Source organism: Abrus precatorius, unplaced genomic scaffold (genome assembly GCF_003935025.1).
Source record: "Abrus precatorius isolate BTA unplaced genomic scaffold, Abrus_2018 Scaffold2, whole genome shotgun sequence".
Lineage (NCBI taxonomy): Eukaryota > Viridiplantae > Streptophyta > Magnoliopsida > Fabales > Fabaceae > Abrus > Abrus precatorius.
Genome location: NW_020874362.1, coordinates 34,930,306 through 34,957,237, shown reverse-complemented (window position 1 = coordinate 34,957,237; position 26,932 = coordinate 34,930,306). Strand labels below are relative to the sequence as shown.

The 26,932-nt window shown below is 31.6% G+C and overlaps 2 protein-coding genes across 2 annotated transcripts; one reads left to right on the top strand and one right to left on the bottom strand.

Annotated features, from left to right (window-relative positions):
- The first annotated feature begins 1,735 nt into the window (after window positions 1-1,735).
- On the top strand, window positions 1,736-6,430 carry LOC113859667 (G-type lectin S-receptor-like serine/threonine-protein kinase At1g11410). The gene is made up of 7 exons (XM_027492379.1): window positions 1,736-3,918; window positions 4,116-4,247; window positions 4,344-4,528; window positions 4,738-4,948; window positions 5,125-5,362; window positions 5,527-5,677; window positions 5,760-6,430. Exons 1-7 carry the CDS (start codon window positions 2,619-2,621, stop codon window positions 6,063-6,065), a joined length of 2,523 nt encoding a protein of 840 aa, XP_027348180.1. The 5' UTR covers window positions 1,736-2,618; the 3' UTR covers window positions 6,066-6,430.
- Window positions 6,431-8,962: 2,532 nt separating this feature from the next.
- LOC113859914 lies at window positions 8,963-25,363 on the bottom strand. The gene is made up of 15 exons (XM_027492575.1): window positions 24,031-25,363; window positions 23,806-23,934; window positions 22,859-23,028; window positions 22,516-22,726; window positions 21,484-21,721; window positions 21,266-21,353; window positions 20,894-21,166; window positions 16,243-17,605; window positions 16,005-16,139; window positions 11,919-11,969; window positions 11,387-11,556; window positions 11,035-11,245; window positions 9,590-9,827; window positions 9,360-9,510; window positions 8,963-9,262 (listed from the first exon to the last, which is right to left on the bottom strand). Exons 1-15 carry the CDS (start codon window positions 25,361-25,363, stop codon window positions 8,963-8,965), a joined length of 5,061 nt encoding a protein of 1,686 aa, XP_027348376.1.
- Between the last annotated feature and the right edge of the window lie 1,569 nt (window positions 25,364-26,932).

Here is a 26,932-nt window from a genome sequence, read left to right as displayed (position 1 = left end):
ACAAAATTATCTTAAGCAAATTTTTTAAACTTAAACAATTTTGCATATTAGTTTAAACAAACTATGTTGACTTAAACAAATTTTGCATCTTTATTTTTAATTTTCTTAACTCTTTTTTCTCGTATTTAATACTCTTTTTTCAACTTTTATATTCAATCTTTTTTAAATTTTATATTTAATCTTCTTTATTCTCTATTAGCCGACTTCTCTTTTTTTTCTCCTAAATTCTTTTTCCTTCCACCCATACCCAACTCTTTCCTTTTTCATTTCATTCTTACCTTACCTCGTACCTATATTTCCATTCCCAACTTTTCACCCTCCTCTCCCTCTACCATCACTCTTATAACAGTCTTTTCTTCCTCCCACACCTAGCTTCCTCCTACGCCACTCTCCTTAAGCTAAAAAAAAATGTGCACTGTATTACTACTGTTTTATCAATCCAAGTAAGGTTTTATACTGTTCTGGGGTAAACCACAAGTTCCAGAACTTATTATCCATTTTTTAATTCAATGACTCTGACATAATTTTCATCATCTATTCTACTAACCACATTATTAACCTTGTTTCTTGTATGAAACTTATGGCCTGAAGGATATCCGTGTTTCTTCTAGCAAACACTAACTATATGTCCATTTCTTCCACAATATGTGTACAACTTCATAGTTCCTTTGCCTCCGCTTCCACGATAGGAATTTCTACGTGCATCAATAGCATTCCCTGTTATTCTGCCTTCATCAAAAGTGTTATAACCAATTTGCCTTTCTTGTTGGGGCACCATGGAAAGCACCTTATTCAGGTTCGGCAATGGATCTAATAGAATTTGTGAATGCACTTCTGCAAATTCTTCAAACCTGTAAAAGATATAATAATATAATGTTGTTGACGAAATAATGGTGCATTCCTCATTGCTAAACAAGTGAACTACTCTGAACAAAAAATTGTGGCATTAGTCTATAATTTTCCAATTCCTCCCAAAGCGTTTTGAGCTCAGTGAAATAATCAGTAACATTCAATGAACCTTGCTTAATGCTGGAATTCTTCTGTTGTAGTTCACAAACTTTGATCAGGATCCCCTAGTGAAAACCTCTCTCTCAGATCTTTCCACACATTGATAGCATTGTCTATGTATATTATACTCTGAGCTATTGATTCAGAGAAAAATTAATCAACTAGGAATAAATCAAGTTGTTATAGTGTTCCTATGTTCCAAAGCTCGGATAAAAATTAGAAGGAATATGTATTGAATCATCAAGAAATCGAAATTTGTTCTTGGAGATCAATGCTCTTTTCATTGATCTTGCCCAAGAATGATGATTGTTACCTGTCAATGCAGGTGAGACCATAGCCAGTGATGGATTTTCACTAGGATGAATGAAATAGAGACTTGCAAGATTTTGTGAAGGATCAGAATGCTATTTATTCCTCATTACATGACGCCATTTTACAGGCTAGATTACATGAGAGGGTAGAAACACAAACTTCTCGTACTAACCAACTTAAGAGAATTAATGATCGAGTTGGTTGTAATAGACTTCTCCTGGTAATTGAAAACTAACATTCTAACAATATCCTCCATTGAAGACTCCACTGTTGGACTAATTCGAATTCATGTTTCTCAACATTAATGTTTTCTGCGCAGCAGAGCTCTAATACCATCAAACAACCACCGAGATGGTTATCCACTGTTGAACTTTAGAGAGCAACACGTAGAGAATGAGAAAGATAGAATGCAAAGAAAAGAGTTATTTTATTCATACTAAAAAATGTGATCACATAGCTTTATATAATCGTACTAACTCTGACTACCTAAAACGCTACATATATGTGTATTACATCAGATTATAACGCTTTACTAACTAACTAAATAAATGCTGACTAACTCTTTGCATTAAAATTGATTTGTTCACTTCCAATTTAAAGAGTGTGATTTTAGAGGAATAAGAAAGAAATAGGAAGAAAAGAAAAAGAAAGTAAATAATATAATAGATGGTACGATATAAAAGGATAAAAAAATAGAGACAAATAATAAATGCAAGAGAAAGTGAGCTTAAAATATAATTATATATCTATAAAGAATATTCACTCGTACACTTAACCCCCTAGTTATGCTTCGTTGTTTATTTTCGTCAAGGTGTATGCTAGTGATATAACTATAAAAGTAACAGGACATTGTTTATCTTTTGAAGAGAAAATAAACCTTGTGTCCCATCCCGGAAATCCAGGCTCTATAGTTACTAGCTAATTAAATACTACGAACACTATATACACATTACTCGTATCGACGTGCATTAACAAAGTGAAAGGAAAAATTATTTAGATAAGGCAATTTTGACTAATCCTGAAGTATCTGATCTGTCTATCTATCGTCTAAGCAAGCCGCATGGAAAACCCCAGTTTTAATGTCAAGCAACTACCAATAATTCAATTTTTAGTTGTGTGTCTTAATCACACTCCCTTTACATGCAGGACCTGACAATAACAACTCATGAAAATCAATGATCACCTAAAAATATCAGCACCCTCATAAATAACATGTATCAGAAACTCAGTCGGTCATTTCCACGTCCAATCTTTTTATAAGCTTTATCCGAATGCCATTCACATAACTGACAGACACCATGAAAATATTTTCCGCTACAGAGCTTCTGATCTGTCCGTTTTTTCTGCTGTTGCTACTTTACCTTTCTTGTCAGTGCTTATCACTTGATAGCATAACCATAAACCAACCCATGAAAGACGGCGACCGTTTAGTCTCCATAGACCGAGGAAACTTTGCACTCGGTTTCTTTAGCCCAAGAAACTCTACAGAGCGTTACATCGGGATATGGTACAACAAAATCTCGGAACAAACGGTCGTGTGGGTTGCCAACAGAGACACTCCTCTGAACGACACTTCCGGTGTTCTCTCCATCAACAACCTCGGAAACATCGTACTCCACCACCACCACAACAACCCAGACCTTAACCCCGTTTGGTCTTCCAACGCTTCCACCTCATCTGGCAACGTTTCAGCCAAGCTTCTGGACACGGGAAACTTTGTTTTGATCCAAACTGACAATAATAAAGTTCTGTGGCAGAGTTTTGATTATCCAAGCAACACTTTGCTTCCGTTCATGAAACTCGGGTTGGACCTCAAAACCGGTGTGAACTGGTTCCTAAGATCTTGGAAATCCCCGAACGACCCAGGAACCGGAAACTTAACTTACAGGATCGACCCGACTGGGTTTCCCCAGCTCTTTCTATTCAAGGACAATACTCCGTTATGGAGGGTGGGGTCGTGGACGGGTCAGAGATGGAGCGGGGTACCCGAGATGACTCCGAACTTCATTTTCAGCGTTAGCTACGTCGACAATGAAAGTGAAGTTTCCATATTGTACGGAGTGAAGGATCCCACGGTATTCTCGAGAATGGTGCTTGAAGAGACAGGTCACGTGACAAGGTTCACGTGGCAAGCTCACGAGCACAGGTGGTTTCCAATCTGGGATGCTCCGAAGGAGGAGTGCGACAACTTCAGGCGGTGCGGGTCGAACGCGAACTGTGATCCGTATAACGCAGATAAGTTCGTATGCGAGTGTTTACCCGGATTCGAACCCAAGTTTGAGAGAGAATGGTATCTTAGAGACGGGTCGGGTGGGTGTGTGAGGAAGCGCAACGTGTCCACGTGTCGAAGTGGTGAGGGGTTTGTGGAAGTGCCACGTGTGAAGGTTCCAGATACTTCCAAGGCGCGTGTGGATGCAACGATGAGTATGAGAGAGTGCAGGGAGAGCTGCCTCAAGGATTGTTCTTGTGCAGCGTACACGAGTGCCAACGAGAGCTCCGATAGTGGGTGTGTTACTTGGCACGGTGACATGGAGGATACAAGGACTTACACACAAGTCGGACAAAGTTTGTTCGTACGAGTGGATGCACTTGAATTGGGTACTCTCTCTCTTTCTCACTATAATTAATTAGTGTCCCTGCATGGGTTTATTATATACTAAATGGTTGCCTTATTATGAGAGTATATATACAAGATTTTTTTATTATTATTTCTTAAACTCACTTGTTATTTAGTATGATTTGCCTGATCATTGTTTCTTCTACATATGATATATCTTGGCTTTTGCATTTTGCAGCTAAATATTCAAAACATCCGTATGGTTCCCTTGGCAAGAAGGGGATGGTAGCAATTTTAACCATTGCTATTTTCTTGTTATTGTTTTTGGGGATCACTTTCTTGTATTGGTTTGTAAAAGGCAGGAAAAATGGTAAGTTAAAATGATTTTTATTTTTTTTTTATTAAACTGGGGTTTCTTAACTCTATTGACATATTCAAATGTGTTTATTTCCTTGTTTGATAACAGGGATAAGAAGGGATCGAAAGTATTCCTTTCGTCTTAGGATTGATGACTCTCCCAGTCTTCAAGAATTTAACAGTACGCAAAATTCAGATTTACCATTCTTTGATCTTAGCTCCATAGCTGCTGCAACAGACAATTTCTCTACAGATAACAAGCTTGGTCAAGGTGGTTTCGGTTCTGTTTATAAGGTAACCATTCTTCTAATCTTTAACAAGTTCCAAATTTAACAACATTATGCACCGGTTTTCATGTATTGTACCCAAGTCACCTTTGAAAATCAATGCATGTCTCTAGGCTTCCCATATAGTTGCATTAGTTACAAATTTACCAAGAAAATTATGTGTATTGTAATATGGTAAAGGCAAACTATTAAGTTTACTTTGGATGATGACTTCAGGGTACACTGAGTAATGGAATGGCAATAGCAGTGAAGAGACTGTCAAAGTATTCTGGACAAGGCATAGAAGAGTTTAAAAATGAGGTTGTTTTGATTTCAAAGCTCCAGCACAGAAATCTTGTGAGGATCTTAGGCTGTTGCATTGAAGGGGAGGAGAAGATGTTAATCTACGAGTATTTGCCTAACAAAAGCTTGGACTCTTTCATTTTTGGTACTATGCCAAATTTTTTTCATCTTTGATACATTAGTACTTGATCTTTCACTTCAGATAAAGCCATTTCACTGCACTACCTAATCATATTTATTACATCTTCATACATCAAGTAACTGAACACAGTTAATCTTAACGTGCTTCACTCATGATCATACCATGAATTTTCGGTTCAGATGAATATAAAAGGTCACAGCTAGACTGGAGAAAACGTTTTGATATCATCTGTGGGGTTGCTAGAGGGATCTTATACCTTCATCAAGATTCACGATTAAGAATCATTCATAGAGACCTAAAGGCCAGTAATGTCTTGCTGGACTCTTCACTGAACCCAAAAATTGCAGATTTTGGCATGGCTAGAATATTTGGTGGAGACCAAATTGAAGCAAACACAAATCGTGTAGTTGGAACCTAGTAAGTTTCATTACATTAGATGTTAGATTCTTCAGCCAGCTTAAAAACTATTCACACATGACATAATAAGTAAATAGTTCACTCCGAGAACCCACCTATGTCCTAACTTCCCATGAATATTAAAAACAAAACTTTACTGATTCATTTTTGTTTTGCTTTTGCAGTGGCTATATGTCACCAGAATATGCCATGGAAGGACAATTTTCAGTAAAATCTGATGTATACAGCTTTGGAATTTTACTTCTAGAGATTGTTACCGGCAGAAAGAATAGTGGTCACTACGAAGACATTACATCCACAAACTTAGTTGGACATGTCAGTATTTTATGAGAACTACACTCCAAGTTAATCATACCCTTTAATAGTCCAACTAACCTAGTAACTTTAATTAATGTAGATATGGAATCTATGGAAAGAAGGCAAAGCCATGGAGATTGTTGATCCATCATTAGGAGAGTCATGCTCTGACCGTGAAGTCCAAAGATGCATTCAAATTGGGCTTTTGTGTGTGCAAGATTATGCTGTAGATAGGCCATTTATGTCAACAGTTATTTTCATGTTGGGTAATGACTCAACTCTTCCTACTCCAAAACAACCAGCATTTATTTTCAAGAAAACTAATTATGAGAGTTCAAATCCATCAACAAGTGATGGACATTATTCAGTAAATGAGGTAAGTATGACTATGGTTGAAGCTCGCTGATGGCCAAGGCTCGTAACTATGATGCTAGTGGTATGAATAGAAAACCAAGATTTGCCAAAATATTGTATATGAAAATTCACTGGTAATCCGATTCAAAATGATGATTTAAAATCAGGGTTCATATGGGGATGAGGCTCAGTCCCGCATTTTACCTCTTGTTGTATAACTATACAGCGCTAATTATATTTCTGTGTAAATAATAATAATAAATGTACCACCTTGTTAACAAGAGTCTCTTCTTTCTTTATTCTATTGTTTTTATTTCATTTTTTTGGTTCGAAATTAATCTAAAGTTAAATTGTTGCTGTAGGCTTGTCATAAAGCTACAACTTAATATCAAAAGAAGAGGAAAGTTAATGTTGTATGCATATATGATGGTTAACATTTTATCTTTGTAATGAAAGGGTGAATATCATTAATTAACAATTTTATTTACCGTAGAGTTACAAGTCATTTTTTTCGCTAAAACGACCCCTTGGACATATACTTATCATCATGGGTAATGTGTTCATCCTTTGGTTTGAATTAGTTTTAGATAAAAAGTTGTAGAAAAAATATGTTGAGATTTAGTTTGAAATGATTTAAATAAAATTTTGAATTATGAAACACGAGCCATACGATATTTTATTATCTCTTTCTTACTATTTTTTATATAAAAAAATTTATATATTAAAAATTATGAAACACGAGCAACTTTAAAATTATCCTCGAACTAACATACCTATGAACTCACTAGAAAAATAAACGTATCTATAAAAAATAATAATAAGATACAACTTTAATAGTAAAATTATAAAAAAATTAATCAAGTATTACAGTATAATTTTATAAATATGAATAATAAGTTAATCTCATAAATAAAATTATGTACGAATGGATAAGTTTAGTTTGAATTGAATTGGATTAGTTTTTAAAACTGAATCTATTGAAGGAAAAAAGTTCACTTTTTACGACTTTTGATTAGTTTAAGTTTTAGTTTTTCAGTTTTTTTTTATACTTATTTTGCATTGAAATATATTGATCTATGGACACTTTTAGATGTAATAAAATAATTCACGCCGGCAATTCTGATCAATCGACACTCTTACGATTGATTGATTTAACCACGATTAAATTGATAATAATAAAATACATTACCTCTATTATATAATATATTAAATAACAACTTTATATAAAATAAAAATTAATTAATAATAAATAATTAAATCATAGCAATTCATACATGAACTTCTATTTATTTAAAAATAGTTTAGAATAAAACTTAATCACAATCAATTATTTTAAAAACTTCAAACTGGTTTTCTATTGGTAATTTTTTAATTAATTCTTGATCGATTTAACTTTTTTTTTTTTAATTGTTCCAAAAGATTTGTTTTAATCGGTCCAATTTGATTTTGGAAATAATAACCATTCTAGAAGTGGAAGAGGATTTGTGCCATCGACAATACACACATACCCGTGAAAGGAGCTATGTTCATAATACATTCTCTTAAATATATTTTTCATTATATATATATATATATATATATATATATTATAATCAGTTAGTTTTTCAAAAGGTTAAGTATTTTTTTTAAATATCAATTAATATGTAAATAATTTGATATTCTAAGTATATGTTAAATAGTATATTTAAAAAATTGCTAACACTTTCCATGTTAAAATTATAAACTAGAATAAAGAAAGAAATAGGCACCCACAATTATATACTATAGTAGGGTAAAATACGTATTTAGTTATTATAAATAACTTCAATTTTATTTCTCTAGTTCGTTTTTCAGATTTTGATCTTCTTACATTTTAAAACTTTTTAAAATTATTTCCATACCTACTTATTAGTAACATAGCACGCATTATATATCATGTTATTTTACCACTTCAGAATAATTGTTTTGAAACAATTATTCTGAGGTGTGTCACATCATTAAAAAATAATAAAAGATACATTGTAATATTTTAAAAAAATTATAAGAACCAAAATCATTAATTTTTTTAGGAAACTAAAATTATATTTAATTATATTTATATAAACTAAAAATATATTTAAGCCTATATCTAATATTATTACAAGTTTAATATATTTGTCCAGTTTGAAGTGCACTTATATATACAATTTATTTAAGTATTTATTGAATAATTTTTTAAATAATAATTTACGTCAAAATTTATTAATGAAACTTATTTGATTAGTCTGAAAGTAACTTATTTAGGTAAATTATACTAAAAAAATTAGTGAAATACGTTAAAAATAACTTACGAAAATTATAAACTCTTTTAAACGGGGCCTAAACAAATAAACGAAAACACTAGCAAAAGATGATGTTGGACTCTAAACAAGCCAGTCATTGATTATTACAAAGACTACTGGACACTTCAAATTGAAAGTCCTTGTAAGCAAATTGAACGAGAATAGTCCTTGCAAGTTAGGAGTGTTTTATATCGTATATATATTCTATGTTAGGAGCTTAACATGCAGGAACAATTTCTTTACCAGTTTGGATCTTTTAAATGTTTTTGTCACATAAATAAGCCACTTGGATTTACCTTCAAACTCCAAAGGTCAAAATTTGATTCTCAGTGATAAATTCATTGTTTCCAAGTCTTTTACCTTCATTTTGAAGCCTTTTTGCCACCACAATTTCAATGCATATCAATACACAAATTATAATTATTTATTATACAAAATCATATGCTAAAAATGATTATAACTACAATAGCTAACCTGGAAGTTAGAAAATGTGGATCAAAAGCATATTGACAAAATGCTAAATATGTAAACACAAACACATTTTAGAAAGAATATCAAGCACCCTAAACAACTATAGAACATAGATGTTCAACTAAACTCACGTACATTTGATGCAAAAGTATGAGCCGATTGCCTATTCAAGGTAGCTTTAGCGAGCACTGATGGTTGTTTCTGTTACTTCATTCATTGAAGATCCTCCTGCAGATATCGATGACTCTGGCAAATTTTGGTTCCCATTGAATAAAAATGCTGGCTTTTGGGGTGGGGGAAGAGGTATTTCATTGCCTAGCATGAAAACAACTTCCGACATGGATGGTCTATCAATGACATTTTCTTGCACACACAAGAGTCCAATATGAACGCACCTTAGAACCAGATCAGGAGGATAAGGGTCCAATGTAAAATCAACTATATCCAAGGCCCTGCTTTCTGTCCAAAGTATCCACACCTATGAATTTACAACACAATCTTTAAATGAGTAATAGTTCATCAATGATTTGTTGACCAATTTTAAGGCTAACTCTAGTTTTGCCTTTTCAACTTACATGTCCAATTAAATTTGGGGAGGCTCTTCCAATTTCATAATTTGTATTTTTCTTCCCAACAATAATCTCTAATAGTAAAACTCCAAAACTGAACACATCAGATTTTGTTGAGTACCGTCCTTCCATTGCATATTCAGGTGCCATATAACCACTAAAATTATATAAAATTGTCATAAATAATACTAATCAATTATTTAACTCTTAGGTGATTATAAGTGCATGATACTTACTATGTTCCAACAACTCTATTCGTTCTAGCTTGTATTTGATCTTCTCCAAATATTCTAGCCATTCCAAAATCTGAGATTTTGGGATTCATTGCGGCATCAAGAAGAACATTACTGGCTTTTAGATCTCTATGAATTATTTTTAGTCTTGAATCTTGATGAAGATATAAAATACCTCGAGCAATGCCCAAAATGATTTCAAAGCGCTTACCCCAAGCCAATGATGACCTTTGATTTTCATCTAAATTAAACAATTAAAGTTGATTAAATATTGAACATGGAAAATAATAAATGCATACTGAATCGATTAAACAAGAAATCGGAAAAGAAGTAAAAACTTTCTTCAAATTTGGATTTGGTATAATACTTTGCAAAGTCATTTTTTCTGCTTAACAATGAGAGGATAGTATTTAAGATGAAAGTTAGTAAAGTTTTTTTTTAGATAAATCTTATTATGCTTGAGACCAAGTATAAATTGTGTCTCTTTATTTTAAATCATGCACACATAAATATAGATTGGATAATGGTCAAATTAGTGTTTGGGTTCCAATTAGTGAAAGAAAGATTTTTTTTTTTATTATTATAATTCAGTTAGGATAAACTTCCATAGAATTTTTTATAGAAGAAAAAATAATATAAAAATTGACTAAAACTTTTCTTGTAAGTTATAAATAACTTATTCTTTAATTTTTTTTTAAAAAATTATTTAAATTCTCTAAAATTTTAAAAAATTTTAAGAGATAAATTATTTCTAACTTATAATTTTTTTTTCAGTTTTTATACTAATTTTTTTTCCTATGAAAACTTTTCTAAAAATTTTGTCAAAACTAAGCCCATGTTTCCCTTATTGATGTAAGCCGACTGTTAATATTTAAAAGAAAGTAAAGGTATCCTGTATCATATGCAACACATTGCAGTACTTTAAAAATTAGAATTGGTGAATTCGCTTCATAATTATGTAAAATTTTAGTTTTGTTTTATGAAGTATGTTAAAGCTAGATGTAGCATTTGTTTTTGAGGTAGAGGCCTTAGGAAGGAAAAAGACAGATAGTGATTGTCAGGAATTTTAATGAGGGGACCCATTAAATGGACCATGCAAAGCTTTGTAGTAAAGGGATGGACTAAGTAGATGATATTAAAGCTAGGACCAACTTGCTCTGATGATTCTTAATCTTGTCTCCCATGTAATTGATCTGGTTGTAGTCTGCGCAGCCAATACGGTATTAAAATTTGAAAGATGCCTATTTAAGTGGATTGTTCATAGTCCATCTATTAAAACTTTTTCTTCCAAACGTCTCTCATTATTTTCATTTTTGACAAATTGGCAAGAAAACCTCTTCAAAATTTTCCTCCTCAACTCGGTTACTATGATGCTATGATTTATGTCAAAATAAATGCAAATTTATATATACAAGCTAAAGAGAACAAATAAATAGAGAAATGCATACCAAATATAAAGAAGTCCAAGCTCTTCTTTTGTAGGAACTCATAAACCAGCATCCTTTCTTCCTTTTCAAAGCAACAACCGAGTAACCTCACGAGATTTCTGTGTTGGAGTTTAACTAGTAGTCTAACTTCATTTTTAAACTCTTCTGTTCCTTGACCTGAATGTTCAGACAACCTTTTGACTGCTATTTCTTGTCCATCCACTAGGCTGCCCTGGAATATTTAATTGTTATTTATAACTTTATATCTCATTTTCTAAATTTTTGCATCATTTTTGTACAATTCAATTGAAGGAAAAATAAAAAAGTAAAATAAAGTTTTCACCACATTTGCTCATGGTAGAGTTTCAGTTACCTTATAGACAGAACCAAAACCACCTTGCCCAAGCTTATTCTCATCACTAAAATTTCTTGTGGCAGTCATTATGACTTTAAAGCTAAAAAAGGGAAGATTTGGATGTGTATTGCTTTGAACATCGTTCTCCTCTGTAAGGGAGTCTTGGTTAAAATGCTGCATCATTTTATCTGAAATTACAAATACTTTGCAATAAAGATTTCAAGCAACTCACAAATTTGATGGATTTTATTTCTTTGAATGATATGATCATCTTCTTTACATAAGAAAGGAAAAACCAAATCAGTAAATAGAGTTAAGTATATTGACATTATAGATTTAATTCCTCTTACATTTTTTTTGTGCTGTCACTACAAATGATTCTATTTTAGAAAACAAGTTCTATCGTTTGTTGTCCTTTTTTAAGGGGGAATATTCTTTAATGTGCTATATGATATAAGGAGCTCCCGGCCAGTAATGGTATCAAAGCCTTCAAATTATTTGACACTCATATCCTCAGAGTTTATCGGCTGGACAGTTGACAGACACCTACCGGAGAGACTGTCTTCACAGTCACCCCTGTCTGTAACAATGCCACAAACTCCTGTATTTATTCAGAGCTTAAAGTCTCTGTTGAAGGAGGGGATAAGTGTGATAGTCATTATAAATAAAGTAAGTAAGAGTCTCCACAATATCATGAATACAACCACAAACATTAGTCAACCCTCTTCCAATGAAATTTCTCCTATTTTCTTAAATTCACCAATCTCGTTACCAAAGGATTGTATCAGAACTGCTTCTGATAGAATTGAGAACCTAATAGAATATACTTATGCTCCTGAAGATGCACAAGTCCAGGAATCCATAGCCCCTTTGCTAAGTTTAGAAGAATACTCTGAAATTAAAGAGAAGCTAAAAACTTTATGTGCAGATGGTCATGAGAATTTTTCTCATTTCAATCCGATTTGGAACAATCCAAATTTTTTTATAAAGCTTCCCTTCAAACTCAATGAAGATATAAATCCTACTAAAGCCACTCATCTTGGAATGAGTTCAAGTGATCTCCAAATGGCTAGACAAGAATGTAATGAACTTCTTCGTCAAGGATTGATTGAACCAACCAAATCAGAATGGGCATGCCAGACATTCTATGTTGAAAAAGATCTGAAAAGCTCAGAGGAAAGAAGAGGTTAGTAATTGATTACAAGCCTCTTAATCATTTTCTCAAAGATGACAATTTCCTATTCTAAAAACTTCTTCTCTTCATACCCTAATTAAAGATGTCATAATCTTCTCGAAGTTTGATCTAAAATTTGAATTTTGGTAACTTGGTGTTAATCCTGCTGATAGATACAAAACTGCTTTTTGCATACCTAATGCTCAGTATCAATAGAAAGTTCTTCCATTTAGCTTAAAAGTTGCACATTCTCTATTCCAGAAAGCTATGACCAAAATCTTTAAGCCTATCCTTGATAGTATACTCATCTACATAGATGATGTATTACTTTTCTTAAAAGACACAGAATCTCATAGAAATCTTTTAAACAAGTTTTTTAATCTTGCTAATACCTTCTAATTCCCACATGATGAAAAAAAGTAAAATGTCTCAAGAAGAAAATGATCCTATTTGACCACTATACATTGCTAACATCAGGAAATAAAAAAATGGTGATTCTCGAGTAACCGGCTGAGCTGCTAACGTAGCTAAAGTGGTGATAAATCCTGTCAATAAAATGGGTCCTAAAGAGAGTCCATCTATTTTCAGTTGACTCAAACCCAGATAGATTTTTTGGGAATGCATTTTTCTCAGAAAAATTATCAACCTCAACCTCATGTTGCAGAAGAACTTCTGAATTTTTCTAATGAAAATTTCACAATCAAACAAATTCAACAGTTTCTTAGAGTTTTGAATTACATTAGAGATTTCATTCCTAATGCAGCCAAGTATACAAGCCCTTTGTTAAAACTTCTAAGAAAGAATCCTCCACCATGGAGTAATAAGTAGACTAAAGCTTTTTTTCATCTTAAAAACATAGCTCAAAATCCTCCATCATTGAAGATCTCTGGTGATGGTAAAAGAATTTTACAAACAGATGCTAGTGATCACTATTGAGGAGCTGTTTTACTTGAAGAAATCAATGAAAAAAAGGCATATTGTGGTCATGCCAGTGGAAAATTCAAAGAATCTGAGAAGCATTATCATACTACTTACAAGGAAGCCCTTGCAGTTAAAAATGAGATCCAAAAATTTGACTTCTATCTTAGAGGTCATAATTTTGAGATTCAAATGGACAACTCTGCTTTTCCTGCACTCTTTGAATTTAAAAATAAAATACCACCTGATCCGCAAGTTCTCAGACTAAAAAATTAGTTTTCCAAGTATGATTTTACTTTTAAGCATATTAAAGGAGAAAAGAATATTGTCCATGATCTATTGTCCAGACCCAAAAAGCCCATTTCTATTGTTACCTCTATAAACACCTATCCATTAATTTTTCCACTCAATATTGTGGAAGCCAGTACTAGTCATAATCCTCTTCAGATATTTCCTTCTGATATGAGGAATGATGGTCCCATTACCACAAAATATATCAAAGATTTTGCTCGGAATCAATGTTCCACTATCTGGCTCTTTCCCTCCATAACCATGGTGTCAAACTTAAACCTTCCTGGTTTCATCCTGATGTACCATACCTAAACATTTTTGCTTTATTAATGAATTTTCCTATGATAGAAGATGTATGGTATCTTTGTTGTGTCTCTCTTTTATTCCATTATCCCATAGTTTTTCCCACATTCAGAATGTTTGAATTTCTAAATGATCCTCAAAATAATTCCTCTTTATTGTGGAAGTTCCTAACTTGGTTTCAACCTATCCATAATTGGAAAAGAGATGTTCAATCTGAAATAGAAAGGCTTAGCATATGGAAAGAAATCAATTTGCCTCTAACTGAGTTTCCAAAGCATGTGACTGTGGTGATTATTCATAGACCTTATTTTGAGCATCCAGTTTCAAAATTACTCTATACTTAGAATCAAGTAAAGGTCTATAATACTTATGAAAATATACTTGAAATATCTGAACCAGATAGACCACCTTTCAATCAGGCATATCTGAATATCCATCTTCATGTTGAAAATGGAACTCAAGATGAAATGATCAAGGTTAAATCCACATGTTCCAAACTGAAAGCAATGGATATCATTTGTCCCTCTGATACTGATAATCCAACTATGTGGGATAAGATTCAGCAAGTTAATCCACCTTTAATTTGCTCCAGTATTACTTTTGAAAATTGAGAAATAGAGAGTCATGTCATAATTCGTGATGAAGCTGAATCATCACATACTGCTACAATAATAGACTCATAAGATTCATATGAATCTGTCATGGACCAAGAAGGTTGGGGTACTGATGGTGATCCCAACTTGTTGCCAAGTTATGAGCCTATCTTCAATGACTGAAGAATCTTTGATAAAGCAACTTTATGTAATAAAGTATCTTTATATATTTTATATAACTCGGATGTACTTAAAGTTCTTGTTTTGTTTGTTAGCGCAAAGTTATTTTGTAAAAGGTTGGATTTTATCCAAACCTATCTGGTGTTATAATTATGTTTGTTGTCCATCCTCTATATAAGGAGGAACCCTTGTCATTTGAAGGCAGATCGAACTAAAATAAAACTTGTGTGTTTTTCATATATCATGAGTTGTTTCTAAATTTCTCTCTCTGAAAGCTTTGTTTATAATGACTATCTTCTAGTCCCTAACTAGAAAGAAGTATACTCTGCACTTGCCATGTTAATAGATCCTGTGCGTCAGAAAATTTCTAAATGAAAGATCTTGTTGCTACTGTCCTCTTTATTATGATTCAGAAAGAATAGTTAGCACGAGTATAAGAAAAATGCATATGAGTTTACTCCAAGTATTAGAAAGTGCTATTGTTCTCCATCTGAGTTATGATATAAGGGGTTCCCAACCATATACATACATATATATATATATATATATATATATATATATATATAAATAAATTTAGTGTTGCAACGTAATTATTTCTTCTTTTATATTTTTTAAATTATTATTATTTATTTTATTTATAATTTATTTTTATATTTTTAAGTGAAATTTTTATTAACATTTATGACGATAAATTTATTTTTAATTAAAAATATTTACTCTTAATAATATTTATAGACTAATTAATACTCTTTTTAGAGGCAATTTTTTTTAGATACCTCAACAAAAGCTTAGAGCGGCTCAATATGTACTATGAATAAGAGAAAAGATTTTTTTATGTGACATGAAGATCATGTTAATGTATTTTTTATATTTTTAGTTATCATGGTTAAACTAAAACAAGAGAGGATTCAGATTCCTTTGAATAAATAATCAAGAAATTATTTATTTTATAACATTATTACTTTTCATAATGGAGAAGAGAAATGCTACAAATATATTTTTAGCATATTTGAGTTATTAATTAAAAATAGTTAAAATGTAAATCTTAATCTTGATTCAACGATTATGGTATTTTTATAACTTCATAAATTTTAACTATTATACTAAAGGAGTGTACTTAAAAGCGACGTCGCTAGACTATGGCGTTACATCATCATCCTTGAAGTAAATGACATACCTTTGCCTTTTCTTTTCCACAGGTAGTACACGCAACAGAGGAGGAGAATGACACCTGCAGCAGATACAGAAGCTACCACAATTGCAAGCATCTTCCTTTTACCGTGTGTTCTTTCTGTTTTATTGTAGTAAATTGCTGAAAATGAGAAATCAAACGAGTCAGAAAAGGTTAAATTAGAGCCCAAAAGTTCAACGTGATGTTAAAATTCACAAAGAAAAGACAAAGTGGTAAAGAATACCCAGTTCAGCCGCGTCAACACGCACAAATAAATCTTGGCCTTGACCACTAAGTATTTGCGAGTCAGTTAAATTCCCATGCCAAGCCAAGCACCCACTTCCACCATTTCTCACATCAGCAACAGCATAAGCAGTGCAAGAACAGTTTCTCAAGCATTCATTCTCGCACTCATCCAAACTCAAATTCGCTTGGACAATGGCCACAGAGGTATCAGGAAGCTTCAAGCTTTCAACTTTGACAAACCCTTCTCCATTCCTACAAACGGATGCACCTTCATTCCTCACACAACCTCCTGAGGTATCTTTATTTTGGTACCAATCATTTGGGAACTTGGGTTCATACCCGGGAAGACAAGTACACCGAAAGTCATCGAAGTTTAAAGGGTTACAGTTACTGTTTGATCCACAGGTTCCGTAGTTATCACATTGATTTGCTGGCTCAGACCAGTACCTGCTCCATTGATCATTTTGGTTATCCCAAGTGAAGGCTTGAAAGAAACCTGGTTGCTGAACTAATGGCCTAATGATGAGGGACTTGTCAATAGGGTCAAATGAGAGTACTACTTGGTTGTCATCTTCTACAAAAGAGAAGTTCAAACTCGACAAATCTCGTATCATGTTGGGTACACCCGAAAAGTATTCACCGTTCCACGATCCACCTCGCCACAAGGGAGTGTTCTGCTGGTACAGGAACAACTGTGGTTTCCCAATGTTGCTGAATTTCAAAGTGTAAGCACCTGATCCTGGGTCATCATCTGTTTTCCAAGATTGGATGGACCAACTCTGGTTGGTTCTTTTGTCAAAACCAAGTCTTAGAGTTGGAAGAAAGGTGTCTGTGGGATGATCAAAGCCTTGCCATATGACAGTTTTGGTGTCGTTTAGAATTAGAACAAGGTTTGCTGTGTCTAAGAGTTGAGCTATAACGTTGGTGTTGTTTGATTGGGGGAGTGAAACATTGGTAGACCAAATGGGAATGGTACTGTGGTTATGGTGAAGGACTAGATTTCCATGTGGGTTGATTGAGAGAACCCCAGAAGTGTCATTGATAGGATTGTCTCTGTTTGCAACCCAAACAACAGTTTGGATTGGCAAATTGTTGTACCATATTCCCACATAGCGGGATGTGGACTTGCTTGGACTGAAGAATCCAAGAGCAAATTTGTTAGCTTTAGAAATAAGGAGCTCACCATCTTTGATGGCTTTATCGGTAGATATGGTATCAGAACAAGAGCAAAATGAGAAGCTGAGAAGTATAATCAAAGAATAAAGGTCCCTAATGTTGTGTTTATGATTTTGGCGCATGTGAACGCAGGGAAGATTCTCAGGTGATTGCATAGAGTTACTCTTTGATGCCCCTGTTGCATGCTGTGAAAAGAAATACCATTATGAAGGGTAGAGTGGGTGCGGGAACAAGTTATTTCCCATCCCGTTGACTTTAATTTTCCCCTTCTTCTGCTTTGGATCGTGTACCCCTTGATTTTTGGGATCTTTTTATATTATCTACATATTTTAATTAAAATTTATTGCATATAAAAAATAGAAAATTTAATAAGGTAAGGGAAAAATAAAAGTAGCGTCCTGCATTTTATATTACTGTAGAGGCGGCTGAAGACATAGTGCGTTTGTTTTTCTTTTGGTTATAGACATTGTGCGTTTGACTGCATTATTTTTGTGGATTATGCGAATAACGCTTAAAAAATATTATTTATCGTAGTTTGATAGTTTTTATAAAAATAAGTTTATAGTTTTTAATTATTTCTATAAGGAATATAATTTATTTAAAATATAACAAATTTGAAGCTTATGATTAAAGAGTATTAGCTTATTTTTAGTTAACACTTATTTATTTATCTTTTACTCTTCATAATTTATTATTTTAAAGAAGTGAGAAGAAGTGAATTCATCGAATGAATAATTGTTTATAACAAGTTATATCAATTATTTATTTCATTTTGATATTTTCTCCCCTCAAAATAGGTTTAAATAAACAACTTAGAACGTATGGAATTAATTCTAAATTTCTTTATGGCAGAGAAAACCTAAAACTGGTTGATGATGATAGTTTACAGCAATATAATTGATGGTTCTGATGTACGGATTTTAAATTTAATTTTTTAAAATTAAGATTAATAAAATAATATTTGCGTTAAATATGCTTTAAAATTTGAATAGTTATCAATTTTATTAATTAAAATATATTTAATTTATAAATTTATTTAAAATAAATTTTTAATATCAATACCCAATAAGAATATGGAATATAATATCATCAATTTTTTATTTAATGTATTGATAAAATTAAGTGTAATAGTTTTTAAAAATTCTAACTAAAATATTAAATTTTTTAAAAGATAGACAATATTTTAATTTAATTCTAAAAAAAGTAAAATATTAAAATTTACTTTTAAATATGTATTTTATCACTGAATATAGTAACGTGATATTTTTAATGGAGTTTGACATATTAAAATATTATATGATAAAACGATTTAAAAAAGTCTTTATTAGTATACTATATTGCAGTTACATTACTATTTTTGTTAAGGTTAACTAATAAATTTTAATTAAAAACAAATAAATTATAAAGCAAGTATTTATAAATTAACTTTAATATTTCCATCTATTACTGATTAAATTAAAAGAATTTATTTTTTAGAGGCCAATTTAATATTTTAATAATGAGTTATTATTTATTATTATATGTTGTGAAAAACATTAAAAAAATAATACTTTAAATTATAAAATTATAATAAATAAACAAGTACTAACATCTGCTCTTAAAATACAATTAGGTAAATAAACATTAATTTTCTAACTGTTGTGTGTTTAATTTATACAATAATGATAAAAATATTAAAAAATTCACAGGAGAACATAACCAAATTGTACAAGAAACTATCTAATTAAGATCATGATTAAGTAACATAAACAAAGTCAATGATTAACATAATTGACGGTACTTGACACTCATGGTTATCTATGAACAAATAGGCCAATAGGAGTTGACTCCATGGCAGATGAACAGGTCCTAACTCACAGGTGTTAAGTTGACTGCAAGGAAGTGACAATTAAAAATATAAATTATGAGAGTCGTCTTAATTACCTTATAAAAAAATATTAATTTTGATTTTTAAGAATGGATTTATAAAACTAATAATATTAAAATTTTAATTAAAATACATATTTATAATTTTAATATAATATATATATTTTTAATAAGAAATCATTTTTAAAAATGTTTAAATTCAAGTTTAAAAAGTTGAGATTAATCAAACTTTTATTTTATTAGTTTTATTAATTTTAATCTTTAGACTTAAATTTTAGTATTTAAAAATTATGTGCTATATTTCAAATATTTTTAATTTATTCAATCTGAAAATCCATATACTATATTTTAAGTTTTCAATGAAACAAATGTATTTAAATTTAATAAAATATATAAGCAAAAAAATTACTGATATAAAGTTATAAAAGTATATGTTGTAAATTATAAATTTTATAATAAAAATAATTACATAATTCTTTATGTGTGATTTTTCAAAAAAAAATATCATGCAATTATTGATAAAAATATTTTATTTTAAAAAATTTTAAATTTATTTATAGATATTAATATTTAATTGATATTAATGACTTATCAACAAATTATACAATTAATTTTTTATATTTATATACTTTAAAATATAATAAAAATACAAATAATTACTAAAGCATAAATTTAAAATAAAAATTTTAATAAGAAAATGTACACTAATAAAAAAAATCAAGTACACAAATATATTTAGATACTGCATGAAACCCGAAACTTTAAAAAGAATGTTAACAACACAATATTTAGCATACTTTTTTTTAACATTTTTCTAACTATTATTCACTAGTAAAACATTAATTTGGAATTGAAATTTTAGTTAATATTGAATTAAATTTTTAATGAAATATTTACATCGATAAAAAAAAATAGCAACTATACAAAAAAATTTGAATACTGCTTTGAACCCAAAACTTTATAAGAGAAATGCTATTAACATATTCTTCAATACTCTTTTTTTTTTAACACACTTTTAAGTATTAACTAAAAAAATTATTGAATAAAAATGAAAACATACTTTCTCTCAATGATTTTATAATATCTTTCTAGTGTTGGAAATTTGAACTTCCGTTACTTAATTTGAGGTGCTATTAGCACCTAAATATATATTTATTACTATTTATAATTATTGTGTTTAGTTTTTAATATTACAAATATAGTAAATAATATAATTTTGATTATATATGATTTATATACTTATTTAATTACTTGAAGTTTAATTTTGGTTTTCATCAACTTAATAATTGATCCATTTTTTAAAACATTGATGTGGATTGTTCCTTTCTTTCTAAAACAACTTTAATGAATATCAATACACAAAATTCCAACTAATTATTTTACGAGACCATATTGAACAAAGTATACGAGCTAACCTAGAAGCTTAAGAGCTTGTGTCAACATCATATTGGTAAAATGCTATACATTTACACATGGAAATCAGAAAAAGTCTCAAGCTAAACAACTGTAGAACCTATCTACTACCAAACTCACATTTGATGGAAAAATGTGAAGCAATTGCATATTTGAAGCAGCTTTCAGCGAGCACAAATGGTAGTCTCTGTTACTTCATTTATTGAGGATCCTCCTCCCGATGTTGATGACTCTTTCAAACCTTGGTTCCCATTGAATAAAAATGCTGGTTTTTGGGGTAGGCAAAGAGGTGTTTCATTACTTAACATGAAAACAACATCTAACATGGAGGGTCTATTAGTGGCATTTTCTTGCACACACAAGAGTCCAATTTGAATGCACCTCAAAACAAGATTAGGGGGATAAGACTGATCCAATGTTGTATCAACCATATCCAAGGCCTTTCCCTCTGTCCAAAGTGTCCACACCTACAAATGTATAACACAATCTTTAAAATGAGTAAAATTACATTAATAATTTGTTGACCATTTTTAAGGTTACATCGTCTTTTTGCCTTTTCAACTTACATATCCAATTAAATTTGGAGAGGATCTTCCTATTTCACAATCTGTGTTCCTCTTGCCAGCGATAATCTCCAATAATAAGACACCAAAACTAAAGACATCAGATTTTGTTGAATATCGTCCATCCATTGCATATTCCGGTGACATATAACCACTACAATTATTAAAAATGGTTAGGACATTTTGAATAACATAAATCAATATAAGAGTATGAAACTTACTATGTTCCAACCACTCTTTTCGTCCTTGCTTGGATTTGATCTTCTCCAAATATTCTAGCCATACCAAAATCTGAGATTTTAGGATTCATTGCAGCATCAAGCAGAACGTTACTGGGTTTTAGATCTCTGTGGATTATTTTTAGCCTTGAGTCTTGATGAAGATATAGAACACCACGAGCAATCCCCAAAATGATTTCAAAGCGCTTATTCCAAACCAGTAATGACCTTTGATTTTTATCTAAATTTAATCAATAAAATTTTCAGAAATTTAACACCATGAAAGACAGTAATTGCACATTTAGTCTTAGCTGAAAACCATAGGAATTTATCAAAATATACAATGAGAAAAGAATATAAAATTTTCTTTTATTTGCATTTTGTATATTTTAGAATCTCATTATTTCTACTTAACAATACAAGTATAGTATTTAGCATGAAAATCAGTAAAATATTTCTGTTGAATAAATCATGTAGCACTTGGCAAAGGGTATGGTGAATTTAGTGCTAGTGATCTAACAGGAGCACATTGCATTTTGTAACATGTGTAGCACATTGCACTTTGTTATTTGAAATTTTGTTTTAATGAATTCCTGTTTATAATTATTTAAAATTTTAGTTTGTTATATGAAGTAGTTGGTGGAAATATATAGCATACTCTTGAGGCAGAGGACTCTAGCTTAAAATATGTACAAAAATTATATATGCATACTCTTGAGGCAGGGGACTCTTGCTTAAAATATGTACAAAAATTTTATATATATATATATATATATATATATATATATATATGCGTTATGATTTCATTTTTTTAAAATAGAAAATTAAGGGTCAATTTGTTTTTTATTTTTAAAAATAAAACTTGTTTGTTAAGATGAATTTTTAATTTTAAAACAAAAAAAAGAATAACTTTAAGATATTTTATTTTCTCATCTTAAAAATAATTTTGAAATTTATATAATACTTTATGTTAACCTAAATGCAAATTTATATATACAAGTTGGAGAGATGAAGAATGAATAGAGAAAGTCATACCAAATATAAAGAAGTCCAAGCTTTTATTTGGTAGGTATTCATAAACTAGCATCCTTTCTTCTTTTTCAAAGCAACAACCGAGCAACTTCACCAGATTTCTGTGTTGGAGTTTAACTAGCAGTGTAACTTCATTTTTAAACTCTTTTGTCCCTTGCCCTGAATGTTTGGACAATCTTTTCACCGCTATCTCTTGTCCATTGACTAGGCAACCCTAAAATATATGTAAGTATTAAATCCTATTTCAACATTTTTGCATCATTTTTCTACAACGTAGTTGAAAGGAAAGTAAAGAGAAATAAAAACATGTTCTCACAATATTTGGTTAAGGCAGAGTTTTAATTACCTTATAGACAGAGCCAAATCCTCCTTGTCCAAGCTTATTCTCATCAGAAAAATTTCTTGTGGATGCCATTATCAATTTAAAGCTAAAAAAGGGAAGATTTGGATGTGAGTTGCTTTGAACATCGTTCCCTTCTCGTGCAGATTCTTGGTTTAAATGTTGCATCATTTCACCTGAAATTACAAATGTTCTAAAATAAGATTTCAAGTAACTCACAAATTTGAAGGGTAATTTTTTATTTCATTGAGCAATATGACCACATTCTTAAAGAATGGTAAAAAAAATAGTTCCTTGAAGTAAAAATATACAAGACTTGATATTATGGTAGAATGCATTCAACACACTCACATTTGTGTTGCTGTTACTTTCTATATGAAATAAGAAAACAAAATTTCATTTGTGTTGTTTCTTTGAATGAGGGAAATATTCCTAAATTTGCTCTATATTTCTTGCTTACAAATTATTCGTGAATGTTATGATTTTTTAAACTGAGAGATGAACGAATTTTCAAGCATATACATAGCGAGACAGACTGCAAACGTAATGAACTTATGAGAATAGGGGACATAATTGCACAAGTAAAAGAACAGGGAAATGTGTTCATTCTTTTGAAAATTCATATGGGACTATGTGAACTGAACTTCCTTTAGCAGTTTGAATCGCTTCCATTCTAATATCTAATGATGTTATAAAAGTCTGAACCCCAATTTTCAATACTCTTTTGATCTTGTTACTTCCCGTATTGGTGACTGGTGTACAACTAAACATCATCTTTGGAAGTAAATTTTCATTATTTAAACTACTTGAAATTAACATGTTATACAACACTCTATATTATCAATTTATCTTTTACTTGTATTTTATCTTTTCTACGTACAACCAAAATACAAAAATTATATAAAAATATCAACTTTTAGCTATACATAAAACATTTTCCATAAATTACATACCTTTGCCTTTTCTCTTCCATAGGTAATACACACAGGAGAAGAGAATGACACCGGCAAGTACAGAAGAAGCTACCAGAATTCCAACCATCCTCTTTTTACCAAGTACTTTTGTCTTTTTGTAGTAATTGGCTAAGAAAAAACAAGTCCAAAGAGGTTGAATCAGAACCCTTAAAGAGATATACATGTTGTCAAATTTACAAAGAAAAACATAGTGGGAGAGTGTACCTAATTCAACTGCATCAACACGCACAAATAAATCTTGGCCTTGATCACTTAGTTTTTGCACGTCTACTAAATTCCCATGCCATGCCAAGCACCCACTTCCACCATTCCTCACATCAGCAACTGCATAGGCAGTGCAAGAACAGTTTCTGAAGCATTCATTCTCACATTCTTCCAAACTCAAACCCCCTTTGGCATTTGCCACTGAGGTATCAGGAATCTTCACACCCTCAACTTTCACAAACCCTTCTCCATTCCCACAAATGGATACACCTCGCTTCCTCACACACCCTCCTGACTCATCTCTATTCTCATACCAATCATGTGGGAATTTGGGTTCAAACCCAGGAAGACAAGCACATCGAAAGTCCTCAAAGTTCAAAGGGTCACAGTTACTATTTGATCCACAGGTTCCATAGTTATCACATTGATTTGTTGGTTCAGACCAGTACCTATTCCATTGACCCTTTTGGTTATCCCAAGTGAATGTTTGAAAGAAACCTGATTGCTGAACTACTATCCTAGTGATCATGGACCTATCAAACATGTTATATGAGAGTGCTACTTGGTTTTCATCTTCCACGAAAGAAACGTTAAAAGTTAACATATCTCGTTTCATGTTGGGTATACCCATCAATAGTTCACCATTCCATGATCCACCTCGCCACCAGGGAAGGTTCTGATTGTACAAGAACAATTGTGGTTTCCCACTAGTGCTGAATTTCAATGTGTAAGAACCTATTCCTGGGTCATCATCTGTTATCCAAGATTGGAGGAACCAACTCTGGTTGGTTCTTCTGTCAAAACCAAGTCTTAGATATGGAAGCAATGTGTCTGTGGGATGATCAAAGCTTTGCCATATGACAGTATTGTTGTTGTTCACAATCAGAACAAGGTTTGCTATGTCTGAAAGTTGAGCTATAACATTGGTGCTGTTTGGTTGGGGGAGTGAAACATTGGTAGACCAAATGGGAACAGTGCTATAGTTGTGGTGGAGGACTAGGTTTCCATCAGGGTTGATGGAGAGCACCCCAGAAGTGTCATTGATGGGATTATCTCTGTTTGCAACCCAAACAATAGTTTTTTCTGGCAAATTATTGTACCATATTCCCACATAGCGGGATGTGGACTTTCCTGAACTGAAGAATCCAAGAGCAAATGTTTTATCTTCAGAAACAAGAAGCTCCCCATCTCTTAAGGCTTTGCCAGTAGATATGGTGTCAGAACATGTGCAAAATGAGAAGATGAGGAATAGAATCAATGCATTAAGCAACCAAATGCTATGTATATGATTTTGGTGCATGACAAAGCAGGGAAGGGTTTTAGCTTGGTGCATGGAGGTCCTCTTTAATACCACTATCGCATTTTATGAGAAGAAATACACTAGGAAGAGTAGAGCGGGTAAGTGTGTTCACACTTCACTATAACCCTAATCTTGGTCTTCAAGAGTCCAGAGTCGGAGAAAAAAAATTAACAAACCGTTATTGCGATTTGTGAAGTACATTTAATTAATGATTAATTACCAGAAACTATTTCTGATAAAGGCTGCTTTCCACATACATGAATCTAGCTCGCAATCGATCAAAAAGAAAATTGACTTGACAGCCTTTAGAGACCCACACGTAATTAGGGTTCTAAACATATATTATTTGTCCCATCAAAAGCTATAACATTCCTTGTAAAATCAAAGGCCTAAGGAAAATGTTTAATACAACACTGTTCTTAATCGCGAACGAAGGGTTGGTCTTGTCGACATTTTGGAGACGAATTGATGGGATGTTGGTACAAAATATTTCAATGTCAAGTCATTTATCTAAGTGTAATTAAGAGGATTTCTTACTATCACACTGATCCTCATCTGTTGTGGCCAGAATTATACATTAAATTTTATTTTTATTTAAACAAAAATAAATTTACTCAAAAAGAAAATAATAAAAAAATACACAAAATTTACTTTTTTTTAAGCAAATTTTGTGACACCTCTCCTCAGTCTCCTGTCTAACCTTTTTTATTTTTTTATTTTTTATATATATATATTCAACTCCTTTCTTCCTCTCTCAACCCTCTCTTTCTCCACCCCACTCCCATCCCAATATCCAACTTACCCATTCCCACGTTCAGTCCCTTTCTTCTTCTTGAAAAAGCACACAAATTTGTTTAAACAAATTTTATATAAATTTTTTTTGTCATTTGCAAAAATGGAACTTAAAGTCTAATTTTTGCCTTAGCAGAAGATAATCTAACCCTAATTATTTGTAGCAGGTTTGCTTCTATGAAGGGGGTAAGGTCTCTTGGTATCTTGACAGCTGGAGTGGGAACAATGGTTACAGTTGAAGCTCAGAGATTCCACGAGCTTAAGATCTTGCAAGCAATAAGTACCACTATTAACTACGATCCATGATTTCAAACATGGGTTTGTTTTTTCTAAATATATTCCGTCTCATCACTTTGATGTGACAGGATTGATCTAATTGTTGGGTTTGGCATTGATGATTTGATAGTTTTCATATGGAACATGATTGATCCTCTTAAATGTGCTTGTCAAGCTTGATTTATTGATCGATAATTAAATGCATTAAAATGGAAATTTTTAAAACCCTCTAATTAAATTAGTGTTTGAGGATTTTTTTTCTATTTCATATTCTGGTTAAAGAAAAAAAATGATTTAGCAATGCGAGGGTCTAGTCAGCAGGATCGATTTTTCTAAGTGGAGTTGCGACTTGAAGTTAGTCATTCATCAGGAGTGTTTTTCTTGTCTTCTCTTCTTTTAGTCACTTTGGTGTTACATGTAGATAAAGGGCTTGGAATTTTCTCAAGTCGTGTGATATTTAGTTAATGCAAGGATGTATGTGTAACTACAATAACTTGCCATATTTTTCTTGACCCTATGTATTTTAAAATTTTG

Bases quoted from the DNA above. Each gene is read 5' to 3' on its own strand.
- LOC113859667 (XM_027492379.1), top strand. From the start codon at position 2,619: ATGAAAATATTTTCCGCTACAGAGCTTCTGATCTGTCCGTTTTTTCTG. The intron at 4,248-4,343 runs GTAAGTTAAAAT...GTTTGATAACAG, and splicing joins TGTAAAAGGCAGGAAAAATG to GGATAAGAAGGGATCGAAAG. The intron at 4,529-4,737 runs GTAACCATTCTT...TGATGACTTCAG, and splicing joins GTTTCGGTTCTGTTTATAAG to GGTACACTGAGTAATGGAAT.
- LOC113859914 (XM_027492575.1), bottom strand. From the start codon at position 25,363: ATGCACCAAGCTAAAACCCTTCCCTGCTTTGTCATGCACCAAAATCAT. The intron at 21,354-21,483 runs GTAAGTTTCATA...TGATGTCTTTAG, and splicing joins AAAAGAGTGGTTGGAACATA to TTTTGGTGTCTTATTATTGG. The intron at 17,606-20,893 runs GTAACAGAGACT...TTCTTTTCACAG, and splicing joins GAGGATCCTCAATAAATGAA to CATGCAACAGGGGCATCAAA.